This window comes from Bos javanicus, chromosome 8 (assembly GCF_032452875.1).
Source record: "Bos javanicus breed banteng chromosome 8, ARS-OSU_banteng_1.0, whole genome shotgun sequence".
Lineage (NCBI taxonomy): Eukaryota > Metazoa > Chordata > Mammalia > Artiodactyla > Bovidae > Bos > Bos javanicus.
Genome location: NC_083875.1, coordinates 7,165,129 through 7,185,201, shown reverse-complemented (window position 1 = coordinate 7,185,201; position 20,073 = coordinate 7,165,129). Strand labels below are relative to the sequence as shown.

At 38.6% G+C, this 20,073-nt stretch overlaps 2 protein-coding genes across 14 annotated transcripts in view; one reads left to right on the top strand and one right to left on the bottom strand.

Annotated features, from left to right (window-relative positions):
- Positions 1–18,368, bottom strand: part of CEP44 (centrosomal protein 44) — a 39,184-nt gene extending 20,816 nt beyond the window's left edge. For 5 of the 13 annotated variants that reach the window (XM_061424947.1, XM_061424956.1, XM_061424957.1 and 2 more), the window contains exons 1-7: positions 17,874–18,368; positions 16,724–16,832; positions 15,241–15,288; positions 9,879–10,017; positions 6,667–6,814; positions 3,510–3,656; positions 2,790–2,912 (exon numbers count right to left, since the gene is read on the bottom strand). In XM_061424947.1, the coding sequence (XP_061280931.1) occupies positions 2,790–2,912; positions 3,510–3,656; positions 6,667–6,814; positions 9,879–9,967 (507 nt within the window). In that variant the 5' untranslated portion in view covers positions 9,968–10,017; positions 15,241–15,288; positions 16,724–16,832; positions 17,874–18,368. Of the gene's footprint in view, positions 1–2,789; positions 2,913–3,509; positions 3,657–6,666; positions 6,815–9,878; positions 10,018–10,914; positions 11,029–11,535; positions 11,593–15,240; positions 15,289–16,723; positions 16,833–17,873 lie in introns of all 13 variants that reach the window. The other 8 variants (XM_061424950.1, XM_061424958.1, XM_061424951.1 and 5 more) reach the window with 7 other exon arrangements.
- FBXO8 (F-box protein 8) overlaps positions 18,365–20,073 on the top strand; it is a 39,441-nt gene continuing 37,732 nt past the window's right edge. The window contains exon 1 of the mRNA XM_061424961.1: positions 18,365–18,578. The gene's annotated coding sequence lies outside the window, so the exon portion shown is untranslated. The remainder of the gene's footprint in view (positions 18,579–20,073) is intronic.

Below are 20,073 nucleotides of genomic sequence, written 5' to 3'. Positions count from 1 at the left end.
GAAGATTAGCAAAGAGTTGACAAATTGCTGAAACTCTGAATGGATACTTTGGTAAATGTTTGAGACGGTCCGTGGGCTCCAAAATCACTACAGATGGTGACTGCAGCCATGAAATTAAAAGACGCTTACTCCTTGGAAGGAAAGTTATGACCAACCTAGATAGCATATTCAAAAGCAGAGACATTACTTTGCCAACAAAGGTTCGTCTAGTCAAGGCTATGGTTTTTCCTGTGGTCATGTATGGATGCGAGAGTTGGACTGTGAAGAAGGCTGAGCGCCGAAGAACTGATGCTTTTGAACTGTGGTGTTGGAGAAGACTCTTGAGAGTCCCTTGGACTGCAAGGAGATCCAACCAGTCCATTCTGAAGGAGATCAGCCCTGGGATTTCTTTGGAAGGAATGATGCTAAAGCTGAAACTCCAGTACTTTGGCCACCTCATGCAAAGAGTTGACTCATTGGAAAAGACTGATGCTGGGAGGGATTGGGGGCAGGAGGAGAAGGGGACGACAGAGGATAAGATGGCTGGATGGCATCACTGACTCGATGGACGTGAGTCTCAGTGAACTCCGGGAGTTAGTGATGGACAGGGAGGCCGGGCGTGCTACAATTCATGGGGTCACAAAGAGTCGGACACGACTGAGCGACTGGTCTGATCTGATCTGATAAGAGGAAGCTGTTTTTAAAAGGTTAACACACTATTCATGTATACAGATAATTGAGCTGGCTTTATGAGTAGGACTCATTGCAATGTTTTTTTCTATTAACTAAACCATAAAACATCAGACCCTCAATAACAATTACAAAGGTAAAGTTTTGAGAGGAAGGCTTTAGGTGAAACTGCATTTATGCAGGACTCTTCTGCCTACTTCCTTTCCTACAATCTGCATATGTACAATGAAAACTCAGCATACGTGACACAGAAGTCACAACTAGCACTCCAGAAAAGCATGGGAGAAGGAGACAATTTGCTTTAGCACTGACTCAGCTTCTCATGTAAACCAGTGTACTTACTGACTCCAACTTCTCTAGATTGGAAGAATTTTAATTCCTACCCAAATTTCTGATAATTTTGATATAATTGATAAAACTTTGATGGATAACAAAAAGAAATTTTAAGAAAATTAAAAACAAGTCTAATGTCTTAAAATTTTATCTTTTTCTGTTAAGACAATTTAGATCATTCCTCAGCCCCACACTGAAATAGAAGATTGAAAAATGTATTCAGTTATATCAACTGAGAGGAGAAGGCAGTGGCACCCCACTCCAGTACTCTTGCCTGGAAAATCCCATGGACGGAGGAGCCTGGTAGGCTGCAGTCCATGGGGTCGATAAGAGTCGGACACGACTGACTTCACTTTCTCTTTTCACTTTCATGCATTGGAGAAGGAAATGGCAACCTACTCTGGTGTTCTAGCCTGGAGAATCCCAGGGATGGGGGAGCCTGGTGGGCTGCTGTCTATGGGGTCACACAGAGTCGGACACGACTGAAGTGACTTAGCATAGCATAGCATATCAACTGAGATTCATTAAGTCCTTACAGTGTACCTAATACTGTGCTAAAAAAGCACAATGAAGATTTGAAAAATTCCAGAATAAGGAATTCCTTGTTTAGATAAATTCTAGTTGGGAATGGATTCAGGACAGTTTCATTTGTTTTCACAGTGCCCTCATTACCTGAGACAGAACAGGCACAGTTTTCTTTTTAAGTTACTGACATAGGAGCCTTTTTCTTATAGTTAAGTGTCACTACATTTTATAATGGAGTAAAGTATAAATAAATTCACAGCTTGTTTATATAACTCATATTATGAATTGGGGAAAAATAATTCCCTGAATCTTACTTCAGCTAAAATATACTCAAATCCTGTATGTAATGACACACTGATTATTTGTCTGGTAGTCTATCCTTCAGTCTCGATGGGTTTACCCCATGTGGAAGACAGCTGAAAGCATATTTACCATTATAAAATAATATTATGGCTTCATTTTCCCTTCGGAGAAGGCAATGGCAACCCACTCCAGTATTCTTATCTAGAAAATCCCATGAATGGAGGAGTCTGGTAGGCTGCAGTCCATGGCGTCGCTGGGAGTCGGACACGACTGAGTGACTTCAATTTCACTTTTCACTTTCATGCATTGGAGAAGGAAATGGCAACCCACTCCAGTGTTCTTGCCTGGAGAATCCCAGGAACAGGGGAGCCTGGTGGGCTGCCGTCTATGGGGTCGCACAGAGTCGGACACGACTGGAGTGACTTAGCAGCAGCAGTAGCAGCATTTTCCCTTGGAGATAGAAAAACTATCCCTAAATGCATTGAACTCATTCAGCCACAGCTTCTTGAAGCAGACAAGGGCAGGGCAAGTATCGACCAACAAACAGAAAATATTCAAGACACCATCCCCAAACCCGATTATACATTTAAGGACTATCAACCATTGGCTAACCTACATTCCTGGTACAGAAATATGAATGTATATAAATCAAGACCTAGAACTAAAGCAGAGGCCTTTAGGAAGATTAGATACATAATTAAGAGTAAATTTTCACAATCACAAGAGGCAGAATTAGGGATTAGAAATATACAGTGTTCAACTGTACATTTCTACCCTCTTCTAAATTTAGGAATGTTCCCAGATGATACATAATATGTATTGTGAAAAATCCTTACACTCTAATGTCTGAGCAGAATGTTTTTCTAGATGTTAGACAGAAAAGTGAACCTTGTGTGTTGGATCAATTAGGCAGGTAATTCTTAACACTAATGCGACATACTGTCTTTGTACTGTCCCACCTTTCCTGAAGTCACAAATCTGCCGGTGACATCAATGCCCACAGGTTCAGTAGATGTCTTCTCAGCACTTGAACAAGGTTCTGACTTAGCAGAACTGGTCTTTTTTCTTTGTTGTGATGGAGTCTAAAAAGAAAAGGTATTAAGACTTCATAAACTATGTGCTTCCCTGGTGGCTCAGAGGTTAAAGCATCTACGTGGAATGCGGGAGACCCAGGTTTGATCCTTGGGTCGGGAAGATCCCTTGGAGAAGAAAATGGCAACCCACTTCAGTACTCTTGCCTGGAGAATCCCATGGAGGGAGGAGCCTGGTAGGCTACAGTCCATGGGGTCGCAAAGAGTCGGACATGACTGAGCGACTTCACTTTCTTTCTAAACTATGTGGGAAGGTAGCATGTATATATTAAATTCCTCTGTCATTTAAATATTCATGAAATGTGACTGCCAAATACTGCAAGTCTAATGAGACCACATGCTTTTTGAAATCTACAAAGTGATGAAAATGTGTTATGTTAGTTTGTTATAGTTTAGGACTAGTAGCTCCAAGTCACAAATGTGTCAAAACAAGTGACTTGTATTTAAAGCAAACATCAGGCACTGTAAGGCCACTCAGATCTGTGAGTAGCACAGTAATTGGACTGTGCATTAATTTGCTGACTAGGTATTGACTTTATATATTAAAATATAGCCACTTAACATGTTATAATCTATTAATAAAATTACCTTCTCAAGACTACTTAACTCCTTGTGTTTCTTCATCACACAATTCAAAATATCACATATAATTTGGATTTTCCATTCTGCAAATCCACACTGGATAAACTGCTTTTTTGTCAAGATTGGTTTATAATTAAATTGATCACGAAGAAGCTGTAAAGAGGAAATAACAGACCAGCATAAAGGTTGGGAACAATTTCTTTCAAAAATCTAAAATGGTAAGTGACCAGGGATGTACTACCATTTTTAAGAGATGGGGGAGGATTAAGCCACTATAGAAAGGGCACTAAAGAGATTTGTAGGGGTGCTATGAGATCTGATCAAGTAGGAAATAGGTAGAAAACAGGTAGCTAGGAATGTACCAGATAGCTATCCAGAAAGATGGAAAAGATAATCATCAAAAGTTTTAAATATTCTCATAGGAACTAGAAAAACTCCTTTGCTTGCTAATACCAGGTATCAGAAAACCATAGTTCTCTTTGTTTATAGAAATTATGACAATTTTTAGACAAGTCAGTAGGCTACTCAGTTTCAATTTCTCGTGTGTAAAACGAAAGAAACAGATTAAAACAGTAATTTCCAAAATCTCTTCTGTGTAACCTCAGATTTCCTAGAAGTCCTTTCAGACTTCCATGGATGCTTTCTGAGGTAAGAGGCAAAGAAAGGGAAGATTAAACCGAGACTACATATAAAAGCTACCATCTCATCAAACTCTTAAAAAAGAAAAAAAAAGCAGATTTGATTTGATAAATTGGCTTTTACTATTTTTCTAAGGTTACATAAACCACACTATGTAAATAAAATTAATGATACAAAGTAGGGCTTTGAAAAATCAAACAGATTAAGTTCAGGATACATGTAGTACAAGTGTAGATGCCAAAGTAGATAATAAGACATAGTTTCAGATCTCAAGGAACACAAGTTGTTCTAACATAAGTTGCAGTTCCTTCTTACAAACAACTAAATTAATGAATTAACTCACAATTCTATGAACCACAAATTTTACTTAATAAAACTACATTCACTCTAACTTCTGCCAATATACCAAATTTTACTAAAAACAGATATAAAATAGACAAATGATAATCAATGATAAATGTTTACCAGTCATATTTATTAGAGTATGAAACATAGAAGCAAACAAATTGCATCTTGATTGTAACAGAGACTGCATTTACATAAGATAAATACATATGAAAATACTGTCAACTATATATGTATATTTTTGAGATTAGTTGTTTGTCAATTGCTTCATTTGCTATTATTTTCTCCCATTCTGAAGGCTGCCTTTTCACCTTGCTAATAGTTTCCTTTGTTGTGCAGAAGCTTTTAAGTTTAATTAGGTCCCATTTGTTTATTTTTGCTTTTATTTCCAATATTCTGGGAGGTGGGTCATAGAGGATCCTGCTGTGATGTATGTCGGGGAGTGTTTTGCCTATGTTCTCCTCTAGGAGTTTTATAGTTTCTGGTCTTACGTTTAGATCTTTAATCCATTTTGAGTTTATTTTTGTGTATGGTGTTAGAAAGTGTTCTAGTTTCATTCTTTTACAAGTGGTTGACCAGTTTTCCCAGTACCACTTGTTAAAGAGATTGTCTTTAATCCATTGTATATTCTTGCCTCCTTTGTCAAAGATAAGGTGTCCATATGTGCATGGATTTATCTCTGGGCTTTCTATTTTGTTCCATTGATCAATATTTCTGTCTTTGTGCCAGTACCATACTGTCTTGATAACTGTGGCTTTGTAGTAGAGCCTGAAGTCAGGCAGGTTGATTCCTCCAGTTCCATTCTTCTTTCTCAAGATAGCTTTGGCTATTCGAGGTTTTTTGTATTTCCATACAAATTGTGAAATTATTTGTTCTAGCTCTGTGAAGAATACCGTTGGTAGCTTGATAGGGATTACATTGAATCTATAAATTGCTTTGGGTAGTATACTCATTTTCACTATATTGATTCTTCCAATCCATGGACATGGTATATTTCTCCATCTATTAGTGTCCTATTTGATTTCTTTCACCAGTGTTTTATAGTTTTCTATATATAGGTCCTTAGTTTCTTTAGGTAGATATATCCAGAAAAATAAATGACCCAATCAAAAAATGGGCCAAAGAACTAAATAGACATTTCTCCAAAGAAGACATACAGATGGCTAACAAACACATGAAAAGATGCTCAACATCACTCATTATCAGAGAAATGCAAATCAAAACCACTATGAGGTACCATTTCACGCCGGTCAGAATGGCTGCGATCCAAAAGTCTATAAGCAATAAATGCTGGAGAGGGTGTGGAGAAAAGGGAACCCTCTTACACTGTTGGTGGAATGCAAACTAGTACAGCCACTATGGAGAACAGTGTGGAGATTCCTTAAAAAACTGGAAATAGAACTGCCTTATGATCCAGCAATCCCACTGCTGTGCATACACACTGAGGAAACCAGAAGGGAAAGAGACACGTGTACCCCAGTGTTCATCGCAGCACTGTTTATAATAGCCAGGACATGGAAGCAACCTAGATGTCCATCAGCAGATGAATGGATAAGAAAGCTGTGGTACATATACACAATGGAGTATTACTCAGCCATTAAAAAGAATACATTTGAATCAGTTCTAATGAGGTGGATGAAACTGGAGCCTATTATAAAGAGTGAAGTAAGCCAGAAAGAAAAACACCAATACAGTATACTAACGCATATATATGGAATTTAGAAAGATGCTAACAATAACCCTGTGTACGAGACAGCAAAAGAGACACTGAGGTATAGAACAGTCTTATGGACTCTGTGGGAGAGGGAGAGGGTGGGAAGATTTGGAAGAATGGCATTGAAACATGTATAATATCATGTATGAAACGAGTCGCCAGTCCAGGTTCGATGCACGATACTGGATGCTTGGGGCTGGTGCGCTGGGACGACCCAGAGGGGATGGTATGGGGAGGGAGGAGGGAGGAGGGTTCAGGATGGGGAACACATGTATACCTGTAGCGGGTTCATTTTGATATTTGGCAAAACTAATACAATATTGTAAAGTTTAAAAATAAAATAAAATTTTTTAAAAAAAAGGAAAAAAAAAAGAAACTATATATGTAAGGAGTTATAAAAATATGGATCTAAAAAAACCATTTGATGACTTCTAAAAGAATTATTGTTTCATAAACTCAAAATACCTTATAGACAGTATCTATGAAGCGCAAGTCATTCTTTGCTAGGAGCTCAATGTTGGAGTCGACCAGAAGTTCTGCTACATAGGGTGAGTATGAGGTAAGGGAATAGCTGATGATGGGCAGAGAGGCTGCTGTATCTCCCTTTACCAAACTGTATGGAAAAAAAGAAAAAAGATTTTTAATATGCTTAATTCCACAATGAAAAGCTGTTAAAAACTCATAATTTAATATAACAGCCATAATAATTAGGGGATGCACGAGACCCTTCAGATTCTACCCCCTACTCTAAACCAGTGCAGCCAAATTACTATGAAACAAAAACTCTTCAGCATCAATACCAACAGTCTGTTTATCACAATACTTATTGATTTTCCAAAGACTAGCCTTACTTGATCTAGTCTATTTTCTCCTACCAATACAGCAAATGTACCTCCTTACAGTACACAAGTAGGCTTTACGGTTTTGCAAACATTCTCATATTACCTCACTTACTCTCTATCATAAACCTCCAAGAGAAAAATACTATGAATTCTAAGTTACAGATGAAGATATCAGGGCTGGAAAAGGCACCACTGCTAACAAGGTTGACCAGTTTACGATCTTCCCCTGACAGCAGGCTCATTTGGAATCTACCTTGTTAGATTATGCTAATTCTTCTAGCCTAGAATAGTATGTCTTTCTCTTCAGTTATGTGTCATTCATTCTGTATGAATAATCCATCCAATCTCAAGCCTTCCATGAAGCCATCTTTCTGACCCACAAGGATCTCTCTAGAACAACTCCCCAGGTGTTCAGGATTAGATGCCTCATGCCCTTGTCTGGTACTGTTGTCTAACTGTCTCCACACATGAATCTTTCTCACCAAGAAGCGCCTTCACTGATTCTCTCTCAACAAAGCACAGCACGTATTTGTTCAACTGATGTAACAATGTACTTACTTCAAATGATTTTTTTCCACAAAATTCAAACATGTACATAAATCTCCCCATCCTGCCCCAAATTTTAAAATAAGGAAGAGAACAAATATGATAACATTACATTTTGTTTTTTTCAGGACAAATATAAATTGTTTCTCTTTTATCTTTATGGCCACAATTATAATTTATTCAATGAGAAAACTGCTCTGGCAACTCTGTCTCTCTGTAAGACAGTTCAAAACAGAACATGAAAAGGTACTTTTTTTACAGAAAAATCTGTCTATTTTATGAACATTATAATAGAAAACAGCCAGTCTGTAATGAATACCTCTTTTGCTAAACAATCTCAAAAATCTTGGTTATCCAGTTTCCATGGACTGAAGACTAGAAATAGTAAGAAAAACAGAAAAACAGATACTATAAATTGGCAAGCCAACACAAAAAACAACAGATGTCAGGATAAAACTTTAAAAAGGGAAAAAAGTATAAAGAACCCAAAATACGTGGAGGGAGGGTGCGTGTGTGTGTGTGTGTGTGTGTGAGGCCAAGGAGAGCAATCTGAAGCAGCAAGATAGTGTTACCTCCCCCAACCCCATGTCAATAAACCCTGCAGACATTACTACATTATAAAATAATCTAAACTTGTTCTTAATGATAAGCATAGGTCAATAAGAAAAATCAAATGTTTGAATGCTATATTCAGAATACAGGAGAATAATCAGTATATTTCAGAATTATTTCTATCCAAAATGCCTTTTAATATGTTAATGCTTAAAAGTGGGAAGAAGAAAATGTGGTTACTCAAACTGATTAGTCCCTGCAAGTCTGGACAATAGAGATGTCCCCGTTTTGAGAAACCAATATATGACCAGTACATAGTATGGGAGCAGATCAGGGAATAACCTGCTTCTCACAAATGATGGTCATAACAGTCATCTGAGCTTAACTTTCCCTAGTCTCTTCACTACCCTTTCGACGGCAGCCTTCTCTTAGTTTTCCCTGGTTCACAATCAGTTCTAATGAGGTGGATGAAACTGGAGCTGATTATACAGACTGAAGTAAGCCAGAAAGAAAAACACCAATACAGTATACTAACACATATATATGGAATTTAGAAAGATGGTAACGATAACCCTGTATGCGAGACAGCAAAAGAGACACAGATGTCTAGAACAGTTTTTTGGACTCTGTGGGAGAGGGCGAGGGTGAGATGATTTGGGAGAATGGCACTGAAACACGTATATCATATGTGAATTGCCAGTCCAGGTTCGATGCATGACACAGGAAGCTTGGGGCTGGTGCACTGGGATGACCCAGAGGGATGGTATGGGAGGGAGGTGGGAGGTGGGGTTCAGGATGGGGAACACGTATGCACCTGTGGCGGATTCATGTTGATGTATGGCAAAACCAATATAATATTGTAATTAGCCTCCAATTAAAATAAATAAATTTAAAGATAATAAAAAAAATATTTAAAAAATAGAATATCTAGGATGCTACGGAGTAGTTGGTTTAACTCAGATTCACTCACTACTTGAACACATACCTAATATGAACTTGTCCCTCAATGCATACATAGAATAAACGTCTAATTAGCTTCTAAGATGTTCCATGCAGTTCTAGAAAGGGGGAGACTGCAGTGAATTGAATAAAAGCACCAGATGTTAAGCTGCATTCTACTGGGAGAAATATTTAATCACTCAGCAATCCCACATAGGAAGGAAAAGAGGTATCAAAGGCTAAAGAATGATAGGAGTGTATATTAGACTAGCAGAATTAGAGAAGAAATGTATGTTGCTATATTTTACAAAGGCAAGTCAGTCATATTTGGCAGTGGAAACTAAAGCAAATGGTTCAAAGCAGGGCTATTAAGTGAGACAGCTTAATAACAATCTTCAAGTATGATATAAGTTGTCATAAGAAATCTGTTAACTAGAATCCTCCAAATCAAAAAGAAATACCACCCAACTAAAAGTGGGAGGCTGGTAAACTACAGAATTAATGAAATCCATTATACTTGCATGAAATTAAAAGTTGTACAGAGACCATACCTTATACTTACAATGTCGTGCTTCTACTTCTAAAAGCTGTTTCAAATCTCCTGAGTTGGAATTTTTCATTAATTCCTACTGAGAAACAAACTCCTAACTGTGTTCTAAAATATCTCAGTCACTTGGATGAAAAAAATTAAAGGACCTATATAAAATCTGTATTTTTATTTAGATACTCCTCCCATGTCAAATGTTACCTCACATCATTAGTGAAAATAATACAAAGAAGTTCAATATTGCAGCTTACCCTACACAATCCACCTCTCTAGGATAATTTAGCGAGCGAAGCACTTGTTCTAAGTTCCGTAAGCTTCTTTTTAAGTCACCTGTTGCCATTATTTAACGTTTGATTCAACTCCAGCTTTGAAAATTATCTAATTTTTCACCTAAAAAGAAAAGAAATCCATGAGACATTGTTTAACTCTTTGTATTTCTGAAGCTTATTTAATCTCTTTTGTTCATAGCTCACACACACTTATTGTATTCATTTTAGCTATTTCTCCCCAATTTGTCTTCCCTATTGGTCTGGTATCCTCTATATATTCCTGAATGTCAGGTGCACTTTTCCCTTCAATATTTTTTCATTAAAAAAAAAAAGTAAGTTTGCCAGATGTTCACCTTCTTACAATGAGTCTGATATTACCTGTGTGCGTTCTCAGTCATGTCTGACTCTTTATGATCCCATGGACTGTAGCCCTTGAGGCTCCTCTGTCCATAGCATTTTCCAGGCAAGAATACTGGAGTATGTTGCCATTTCCTCCTCCAGGGGAGCTTCCCAACTCAGGGACTGAACCCACATCTCTTGTGCCTCCTGCACTGGCACGCAGATTCTTGACCACTGATATTACACGACACTCTTGCAAATATTTAAATTATGGTACACCAAAGTACCATTTGGGAAGACATATCCCCCTAAAATAATCTCCATCAATGACTATTTTGGCTACTTATAAAGGGTACACAATAAAATCAGTAGGAAATGGAGACAAAGAAATTAAGCACAGGTTTAGTCAGTATTCCCAGGGCTCTGAACTTACATAGCTGTAAATCAGATGGCTTGCTTAAAAAATAAAAATAGATGAGTTTAAAAAAATTCAGGATTCGGCTAATTACATATGGCAGATTAAAATGTATGTTACCTTTATTCCCTTTTCTAAACTCCAGTAAAATGAAAGTAAATGACTAGAAACCATATATATTCATCAGGAAAAAGAAAACCAGAGGGGACTCCGCATGACAAAATTTTGGAAGATGGAAAACAGATGGATGAGTTAACAACCAACCTAGCAGAGCAAAGTTAGATCAATCCCATTCACCTATTTAGGAGGAAACCGACAACAGCAAGACAGGTTCAGAAATGAGGGTCCTTGATTTTCCTGAGGGGTACAGCCAGGGGCCTGAAATAAGAATGATTATTTGAAGGTTGACATAAGAAGCGACTAAACCCTAGAGACTTACTGTTTCTCTGCTTCCACTCCCTCCCTCCATATATAACCTGCTCTGATAGGCAACTACCTCTGATCCCCAGGTTTATCAATGAGTTTTTAGAATAATCAGCATAACCCACAAAACTGAGTTGGAATTCATTAAAATTTAAAACTTCTACAAAATAAACTGTTAGAGAATGAACAGATAGGTCACAGACAGAATATTTATAAAATACTACTGGATAAAAGACTTATTTCCAAAGTACACAAAGAACTCTAGAGTAAGAAAACAACCCTATTTAAAAATGGGCCTAGTATCTGAAAGTCTCATTAAAGATGTGGTGGTGGTGGTTTAAGTGTGTCCGACTCTTTGCAAACTCATGGTCTGTAGCCTGCCAAGCTCCTCTGTCCACGGGATTTCCCAGGCAAGAATACTGGAGTAGGTTGCCATTTCCTCCTGCAGTGGATCTTCCTTACCTAGGTATCGAACTCCCGTTTCCTACTTGGCAGGCAGATTCTTTACCACTGAGTCACCTGGAAAGCCCCAAAGAAGATATAGATGGCAAATAAGCATGTAGGATGCTCAACATCAAATGTCATTATGCAATTATAAATTAAAAAATGACACCACCACATATCTTATTATAATGGTTAGAATCCAAAAAACTGACAGTACCAAATGCCTCTGAGAACAGCAACAGGAACTCTCATTTTTGGTCGGTGGGAATGCCAACTGCATAGTCATTTTGGAAGATGGTCTGGCAGACTCTTACAAAGCTAAATGTCACACAATCAGCAGTTGTGCTAGTAAGTATTTACCCAACTGATTTAAAATTTTAAATGTACATACAAGATTCTGCATGGAAATGTTTATAGTAGCTTTCCTCTTAATCATCCAAAACCAAAAGATATTAGGATGTCCTTCAATAGGCAAATGAATTAAAAAAAAAAAAACTAATACATCTATACAACAGTATATTATTCAACAACAAAGAAAGGCAACCAAGACAGAAATGAACCTTAATGCATCTTGCTAAGTAAAAGAAACAAGTTTGAAAAGACTACATATTGTTTGTTTTCCATTTTATGACTTTCTGGAAAAGGCAGAACTGTAAAGACAATAAAACTAGAGATCATGGCTGCAAGGATTCAGAAGTAAGAAGAAAGATCACAAAGAGTTAATGTGCAAAGCAACCTCACAGAAGGGGAGGGTGAAAAAGCCAAAAGCTAAGTTGACTCTGGAAATGAGAGGCACCTGTAAGACTAAAGGAAGAATGAACTGCACATAAACACTGTACTCCAGTTATAGAGTCATTTCCCATGTACATGTGAGTTATGATGCTTCCACACATATACGCTGCAATTGAACAACTCGGTAAACAGATGGCTGAATAGTAGAAGGTATGATTCTCACTGCTGGATGGGAGTTTACAGAGAAGCAAAGGAAGGCGACTGGAATCAGCCCTGCCTTGTGGATTAATTCAACGTATCAGTATGAACTCATGTTTACCTTAGTATAGATACAGAAATGTGTGCAATGCTGGCTCCCTGGAGAAATGGCCAATTCTCAGACTGAGGGAGGAAATATACAAGATGAGCCTGAGGCTCATTTTATCATTATATCATTCTAGAAAGTAAAAAAGTACACACAAAACAAAGAAACCAACCCCATACTTGATAGGAGTATGGCATAAGGAATGAAACAGCTTCCAGAGATCAAAGCTGAAACTATCTGAACAACAACAACAAAAATCAGTATAACTCAATGTGAACAAATAAAGAAAAAAAGTCTTATAATGATTTCAACATATGTAAAATAAGCATGTGATAGAATTCAACATTTACAATATTAGGAACAGAAGGGAACTGCTTCCCATCATCTACAGGATATTTACCAAAAAATTACTGTAAACATCATATGTAAAGGTGAAATATTGAAAGCTTTCTTCCTGAGATGGGGAAAAGGCAAGTTTATTCACTCTTACCATTTCTATTCAATATTGTACTACGGGTCTTAGTACAAAAATACAAGAAAAAAAAAAAACTAAAAAGGAAGAAAATAAAAATGTTACTACTCACAGACTGTATTTGAAAAAATTCAAAAGAAATAAAATGAATTTAGCAAGGTTGCTGGACTGAAGGTCAATATACAAATATTGATTGTATTTCTCTGTATTTCTCAAATAATTTAGAAAATATGTTTAAAAATATACATATAAATAATTCACTAGCCTCAAATATCGTAAATGTGTGAATAAATTCAAAACAGATCTGTAAGACCTCAAACAAAACAAAACAAAAAAGCAGAAAACTTTATTGATATAAAGCCCTAAATAAGAGGTCTACATTCAGATCAAGGATTTAAAGACTCAATAAGTTGATCCCATAATTCAATGTATTCCCTCCATCCCATGCCCCACCAAAACACACTGTAGTTTTTTAAAGGTGGAAATTCACAAGCTGATTCTAAAATTTGCATAGATATGCAAAAGATAAACAGAAAATAACACCATGGTGAAAATGATCAAAATTGGAAAATTCAACCATTGGATATAGAGAGTCATTATAAAGTTAAATTTAGAATTATTGAAAATATCTACCAACACAACAATGGAATGGAATAATGCACAGAAATAGACCATGCATATATCAACACTGCTGCTGCTGCTACTAAGTCACTTCAGTCATGTCTGACTCTGTGCAACCCCAGAGACGGCAGCCCACCAGGCTCCCCCATCCTTGGTATTCTCCAGCAAGAACACTGGAGTGGGTTGCCATTTCCTTCTCCGATGCATGAAGGTGAAAAGGGAAAGTGAAGTCGCTCAGTCATGTCTGACTCTTAGCGACCCCATGGACTTCTTGCCTGGAAAATCCCATGGACTGCAGCCTGCCAGGCTCCTCCGTCCATGGGATTTTCCAGGCAAGAAAGTTGATGGAGAATAGCCCTGGAAAATGGATAGTCTTTTTCAATAAATTGTACTGTGTCAACTGAATACCCAGATGGGATAAATAAATCTTAACCTCCTTGATGTAAACGGAACTTTATATCCTTTACAATCAATTACAGGTTTGTCAAAGATCTAAATGTGAAATATAAGACAGATAGGTTTCTTGGAGATTATAGAATACATGATTCTTCAGGTAGAAAAAGATTTCTGGTCTTAAGACTGATAAAATGAGTCACAATAAACTTTCTATCTTCTGTTCATCGAAAGATACCATTAGAAGAATGGAAAGATAAGTCATTGAGGGGAAGTTGATACTGTCAATATACATAACCAACAAAAAGATTAAAAAAAAAAATCCTACAAAGTAATAAGACAGACAACTCAATAGAAAAACAGGAAAGAGATCTGAACAGTAACGTAAACGTGAAAACAACAAAAATGTGAAAAGATATGCAACCTTAATAATCATTAGGAAATTACAAAGTAAACCCAAAGGCAAGGTTGCAAAGCATCTGAAACAGAGCACAATGCTGTGAAAGTGTAAATTTGTACAATGATTTGGGAAACTTATTGCTGCTGCTGCTGCTGTTAAGTCGCTTCAGTCATGTCCGACTCTGTGCAACCCCATAGACGGCAGCCCACCAGGCTTCCCCGTCCCCAGGATGCTCCAGGCAAGAACACTGCAGTGGGTTGCCATTTCCTTCTCCAATGCATGAAAGTGAAAAGTGAAAGGGAAGTTGCTCAGTCGTGTCCAACTCAGCAATCCCATGGACTGCAGCCCACCAGGCTCCTCCGTCCATGGGATTCTCCAGGCAAAAGTACTGGAGTGGGGTGGGAAACTTATTAGTGATATCTAGTAACATACTCAGGGTCCATGAAACAGGAGTATGAGGCCAATGGATACAAATAACAGAATATGTGTGTACTTTTATGTGCACAAAAAGATAAGAACAATATTTGAGATTTTAAATGGTTCATTTTTTTTAATCTCAAAGAAAATAATACCATGGAATTACATTTTTAAATGACTCATTTTATGGCATGGGGCAGGGCTTTCTCTAGACTAAAGGAGGTTATTCCCAAGGGAGGTACCTAAACTAAACAGGTAAACAAATGGTTAAAAACTTTTGCAAGAAAAAGACAAAGGGCTTCTAAACTGTAACCAATGAGGCAAAGCTCAGTAACACACTTCAAAATATCTAGTATTTATAACTGTCCAAATATATAACAATACCTTGAGTACTAAATCCTCTGGGAATGCTGCTCCTCTCAAATGAAGTCACTGACATTAAAAACAAAACACAACAATCCATAAATCAGGGGAACTAGAGTCAGCATGATCATGTCCCCCTGGTCAACATCTCAGCAGTTGCCTAGGGTACAAATCACCTTCTCACACACCTTTCCTGTATCTATATATAACCTGAGATGGGGTACAAATGTGCAAAATCCTAAATTTAGTAAACTTTCTACATTAAGCCACTACTGTAATTCTGTACCCTTTCCTTCTCTTAAACACAGTATCTTTTTCCTTATAGCTCAGCTGGTAAAGAATCGTCTCCAATGCAGAATACCCAGGTTAGATTCCTGGATTGGGAAGATCCCCTGGAGAAGGGATAGGTTACCCACTGAAGTATTCTTGGGCTTCCCTTGTGACTCAGTTGGTAAATAAGCTGCCTGTAATGCAGGAAACCTGGGATTGATCCCTGGGTTGGGAAGATCCCCTGGAGAAGAGAAAGGCTACCCACTCCAGTATTCTGGCCTGGAGAATTCCATTGACTGTATAAGTCCATGGGGTCACAAAGAGTCCAGTGCAACTCTCACTTCCTGTTCCAAGTCTCCCCTCCTTTATCCACACGGTAAAAAACACATTATTGAACATACTTTTAAATGCCCATATGTGAGTTTTAGTCAATATTTTCCAGCCAATCAACCACTTCAACTAAGTATTTACATTTTTAAGCAGAGGAAATTTCAAGTGTGTCAAATGCAAAAAAAAACTAGAAAAAAAAGGAAGTCATTCTAAAAATCACTTTCAACAATATATTGGCCAAGAAAGATCAACCTTATTTAACATCTTTCAGGATAACTGGCGGAATATATGTACATAGGGAAGCAGTTAAGGATGACTTCCCAAGACCAGCCTTAATTTTCTTGGAAAAGATGAAGTGGGAATTAATCTGGCTGTTGACTGCAAAAAATATATATAGTTTTGGGTGTTGTCACTGGCCAATATAGTAAGTGTAAGTTTGGTAAGTTCCAGACCCAGGTGCATGTGCTAAGTTGCTTCAGTCGCCTCCGACTCTTTGCAACTCCATGGGGTGTAGTCTGCCAGGCTCCTCTATCCCTGGGGTTCTCCAGGCAAGAATACTGGAGTGAGTTGCCATGCCTTCCTCTAGGGAATCCTCCCCACCCAGGAATAGAACCTGAGTCTCTTACCTTCTCCTTTCCTGGCAGGTGGGTTCTTTACTGCTCATGCCACCTGGGAAGCCTCCAGACCCATGTACCTTAATCAATTCTTCTAGGGGCACCTTTTCTCCTAAGACATTTCTATTAACTTCAGTATAAATTTTATCTCTTTCCACAGACTTCTTTTAACCCTTTTTGAGGTATATTCTGTCTCTGTGATACATGAAATTTTGTTTTATTTAACACTTTATGGTATCTTTCCTTTCTCTTAAGTCCTGTAACATATATTAATGTCTCATTATTTCTACCTCTGGTAATGGAATTTCTGACAACAAAGTATGTCCCTGGAACACATCCTCTTCTGTATCAGCAGAATAAATATTCTGAAGAAGAGTATGATAAAAGTACAGCTGGGATCTGTAGGTGAGGAAGATAAGTGATAAAATAGGAAAGAAAAAAATTAAAGGATTAAGAAAATTGAGTATTACAGAAAAAAATTACAGCTACTGCTCTACATTTACATGGAAGGCTCTACAGTTTATTATAAAACTGAAAAACACTAAAAATTAAGACATTAACAAAAAGCCAATCTAGGAATTGTGCACATTTTAACACAGTAGTTTCAGACATGAAAAATAACTTTTTAGGAAGTCACTTAACATTTTCACTTTATAACACTTATAAAAAGAAATTAAAAGACAAAGGCATATACCACTCAGCTTGTAGCAGATTCAACCACTAAAATGGTCTCAATATTGCTTCCTAGCTTCCTCCAGAATTCTCTGCTACAAGTTAGATCTGCCCCACTGTATTACAGGAGGCATCGTGAAAATGGTATAAAACAGCAGTTTAAGACGATTAATCTAATTCAGTCTCATTGCCACTAAAGGTCATTAAATGATACCTCCCAATGGAATGCCAATGAACTCAGTGATTTTTGTTCAGAATGAAGCAATTAAACCATTGTTGTAAGGACTATGGTTGATGACTAAGGGTTTGTGACAGCTATTGATAGTATCTATTAGAAGTAATAGAGGAGAAAATTGGGAGAAAGGGGGAGTAAGGGTCAAGTATATAACTCTGCGGGATAGCTGTGTTCATATATAAAACCGTGTAAAGGTCTGTGGATAATTTTAGAAAAAGTCTACTACAGCCCTGATTCCAGAATCCGAATTTCAGTATTTTTTTCTCCTAGTAACGAAAAAATCCAGTCCTGTATGAAAGTGAAGTACTTCTTCTTTCCCCCTGAAATACTCGGGAAAGGTAAAACAAGGAAAACATCAACTATCCTCAGCTCTTCCCTCTCATCAGTATTTCCGAGGAGCCGGATTGCTCAGCTCAGAGGCTCCAAAAAGAGGAATCGGTCCGTCCAGGACCCTAAGTCATAACCTATCTGAGAGGATGAGCGCGACCCCAGCCAAATCCCAGGCGCAGCCCCGTCGGCTCCCCCGCGCTCACCCAGAACGGCCCAGCAAAGAAAGGGCTCCGAAGGCCTCTGGCCCCGCACAACGGGCAAAAGAGGTGGTAGCATATGCAACCCGAGAACCCCGGGAGCCCAGCCTCCAGCAACGAGTCCCTGCGGCCCGACGCCGCTGCCGGGGCGCACTTCTCGCGCCGACCGTTTGTATTCCGAGCACCGCTGCAGGATCTTCAAAGCTCTCGGTTCCTCCACGTCCCTGGATTCTCCGCCGCAGATTCCACAGGATGTCTATCTAGAGCCCTTGGAAGACTAGTCCTGCCGAGAGGTTTTTCTACATTCAGTCAGATCCCAAGGTGCAGATTGGAAGTCTGCCCAGTTCTGAGGCTCAGAGGGCCTCGAACTGGAAAGTGAGAAGCCGAGACGCCGTGGCGAATCGTAGACCACGGAGATGAAAATACTTTCTGAAGCCTCTGAACCCTGATGTCACTTCCGGCAACAATAGGAAACGTCAAAACTCGGCCGCTGAGGGGGCTGCAGCTTGAGGCTCTCTGAGTTCGGAAGGATCCGGTCCTGTTTCTGGGATTCTCCCCTACCTCACTTCCACCGGCGTGAACGAGTGAAGTTTGAACCGGCTTCTCCATGGCCTGGGCGCCCGTTCCCGGCTGAATCGTTTTCTTTTTGGCTGAAAGCCCCCGCCCAGAGGCCGATTCGTCGCGGCGGCGGTGGTATCGCAGGTCGCCCAGGTAAGGGCGTTACCCTACGTATTTCATAGCTCTTGAGTCTCTTCCCTGTACACCCCTACTTTTCTCCTCGGAAATAATGACAACCGATGCTTACCAGTTGGCAGAAACTTGCCAACCTGTAAGACTTTGGGGCCAATGACAGAGCAAAACATCTTGAGTGACAGCGGTGCTGGCTAATTAAAATAAGGAATCCGTGTCAGGAGGCGGGAGTAGGTGTGTTCTTGTGTTCCTAGGTCACTGGGGTGTAGGTCAACTTGGGACCCCAGGTAGGGTCCGGCTTCACTCTGAAATAAAGCCGGGAAAAAGCAGAGGTTACTCTTCTAGCCCAGATGTAGCTTTTAAGTAGAGTGGGTTTGGGGGGGGTTCATAAGCACAGTTTTCTATTTCTTACATACTTTCTAGTAACATGAATGGAAAACACTAACATACAGTTAATGTCACGATGGATTGCTGGCTGCTTTAGCTGTTAAACTTTGGTTATAAACTTGGCAAATTCTTAATTTGTCGTCTCGTTTTTCTCTGTGACTGGGCTCTAGTTTCTTACATGGCTGCTCAATTAAATATTATTAAAAGTGGATGAAATCACAAATGGATCCCAATCCTCAGTCGATTAAGGGTTTTACTTTAGGTTTTGTGTATATTTAACAATTTAATCTTTGAATCTACTTCTTCTAACAACTGGAGTTTTTATTTTCAGGGATCCCAGATGTTTCTCTCCATATCAATAGATCATGAACTTTATTACTGTAAAGTGAAGCTAATTTAGTTTTCCATTTCAGCTTTCCTTGTTTTTTTTTTTAAGTTTGGAGTTGGTGACCATATTTCTGGGATAGAGGGGATTTTTACCACCTAAGAAAATGGTTTCCAAAATTGAGAAGATATCAGAATGAGAAATAAGTTTTATTCTATTTTCAGGTTGAGTAGGAAGCTTGCAATTTTTATCCAAATAACTTGACAGTTTGTCTGAGGTATTGTACACACTGTGGCACTGGGCTTTCCCTCAAGTGAGCAGTCTAAGAGAGTGAGCACCCAAAACTCTCTCTAGTTTTTTATAACCTAGTATCGGAAGTTGCCTCCTTTCATCACTGCTGCCAACTGCCATATTCTTTTGTTAGAAGTGAGTCAGTAAATCCAACTCAGTCATTGTGGAAAGAATTACACAAGGGCATAAATCCCAGGGAGCAAGGGTCTTTAGGAGCCATCTTAGAGGCAGCTTAACACAGTTACCCTGGCTGATAACTTTTAGGAGTTAATAGGAATAACTGAGCAAAATTATATCCAAGAGAAATGCCTGGTTATAATGAAACAGGCCAACTTAGACAAGAATTTTCCTTCTTGAAAAGGGTTTTTTTTTTTTTTTTTGGAGGTGGGGAGAGTTGTGTAGGGGGTCTTTTTTCCTACTGATTACATAAAGAAAGGCTTATTGTTTTTCTTGGAAAACTGCCTGAGAAATGGCATGTGTGAGAGGAAGGTTTGTCTTTTAAGGATATACATG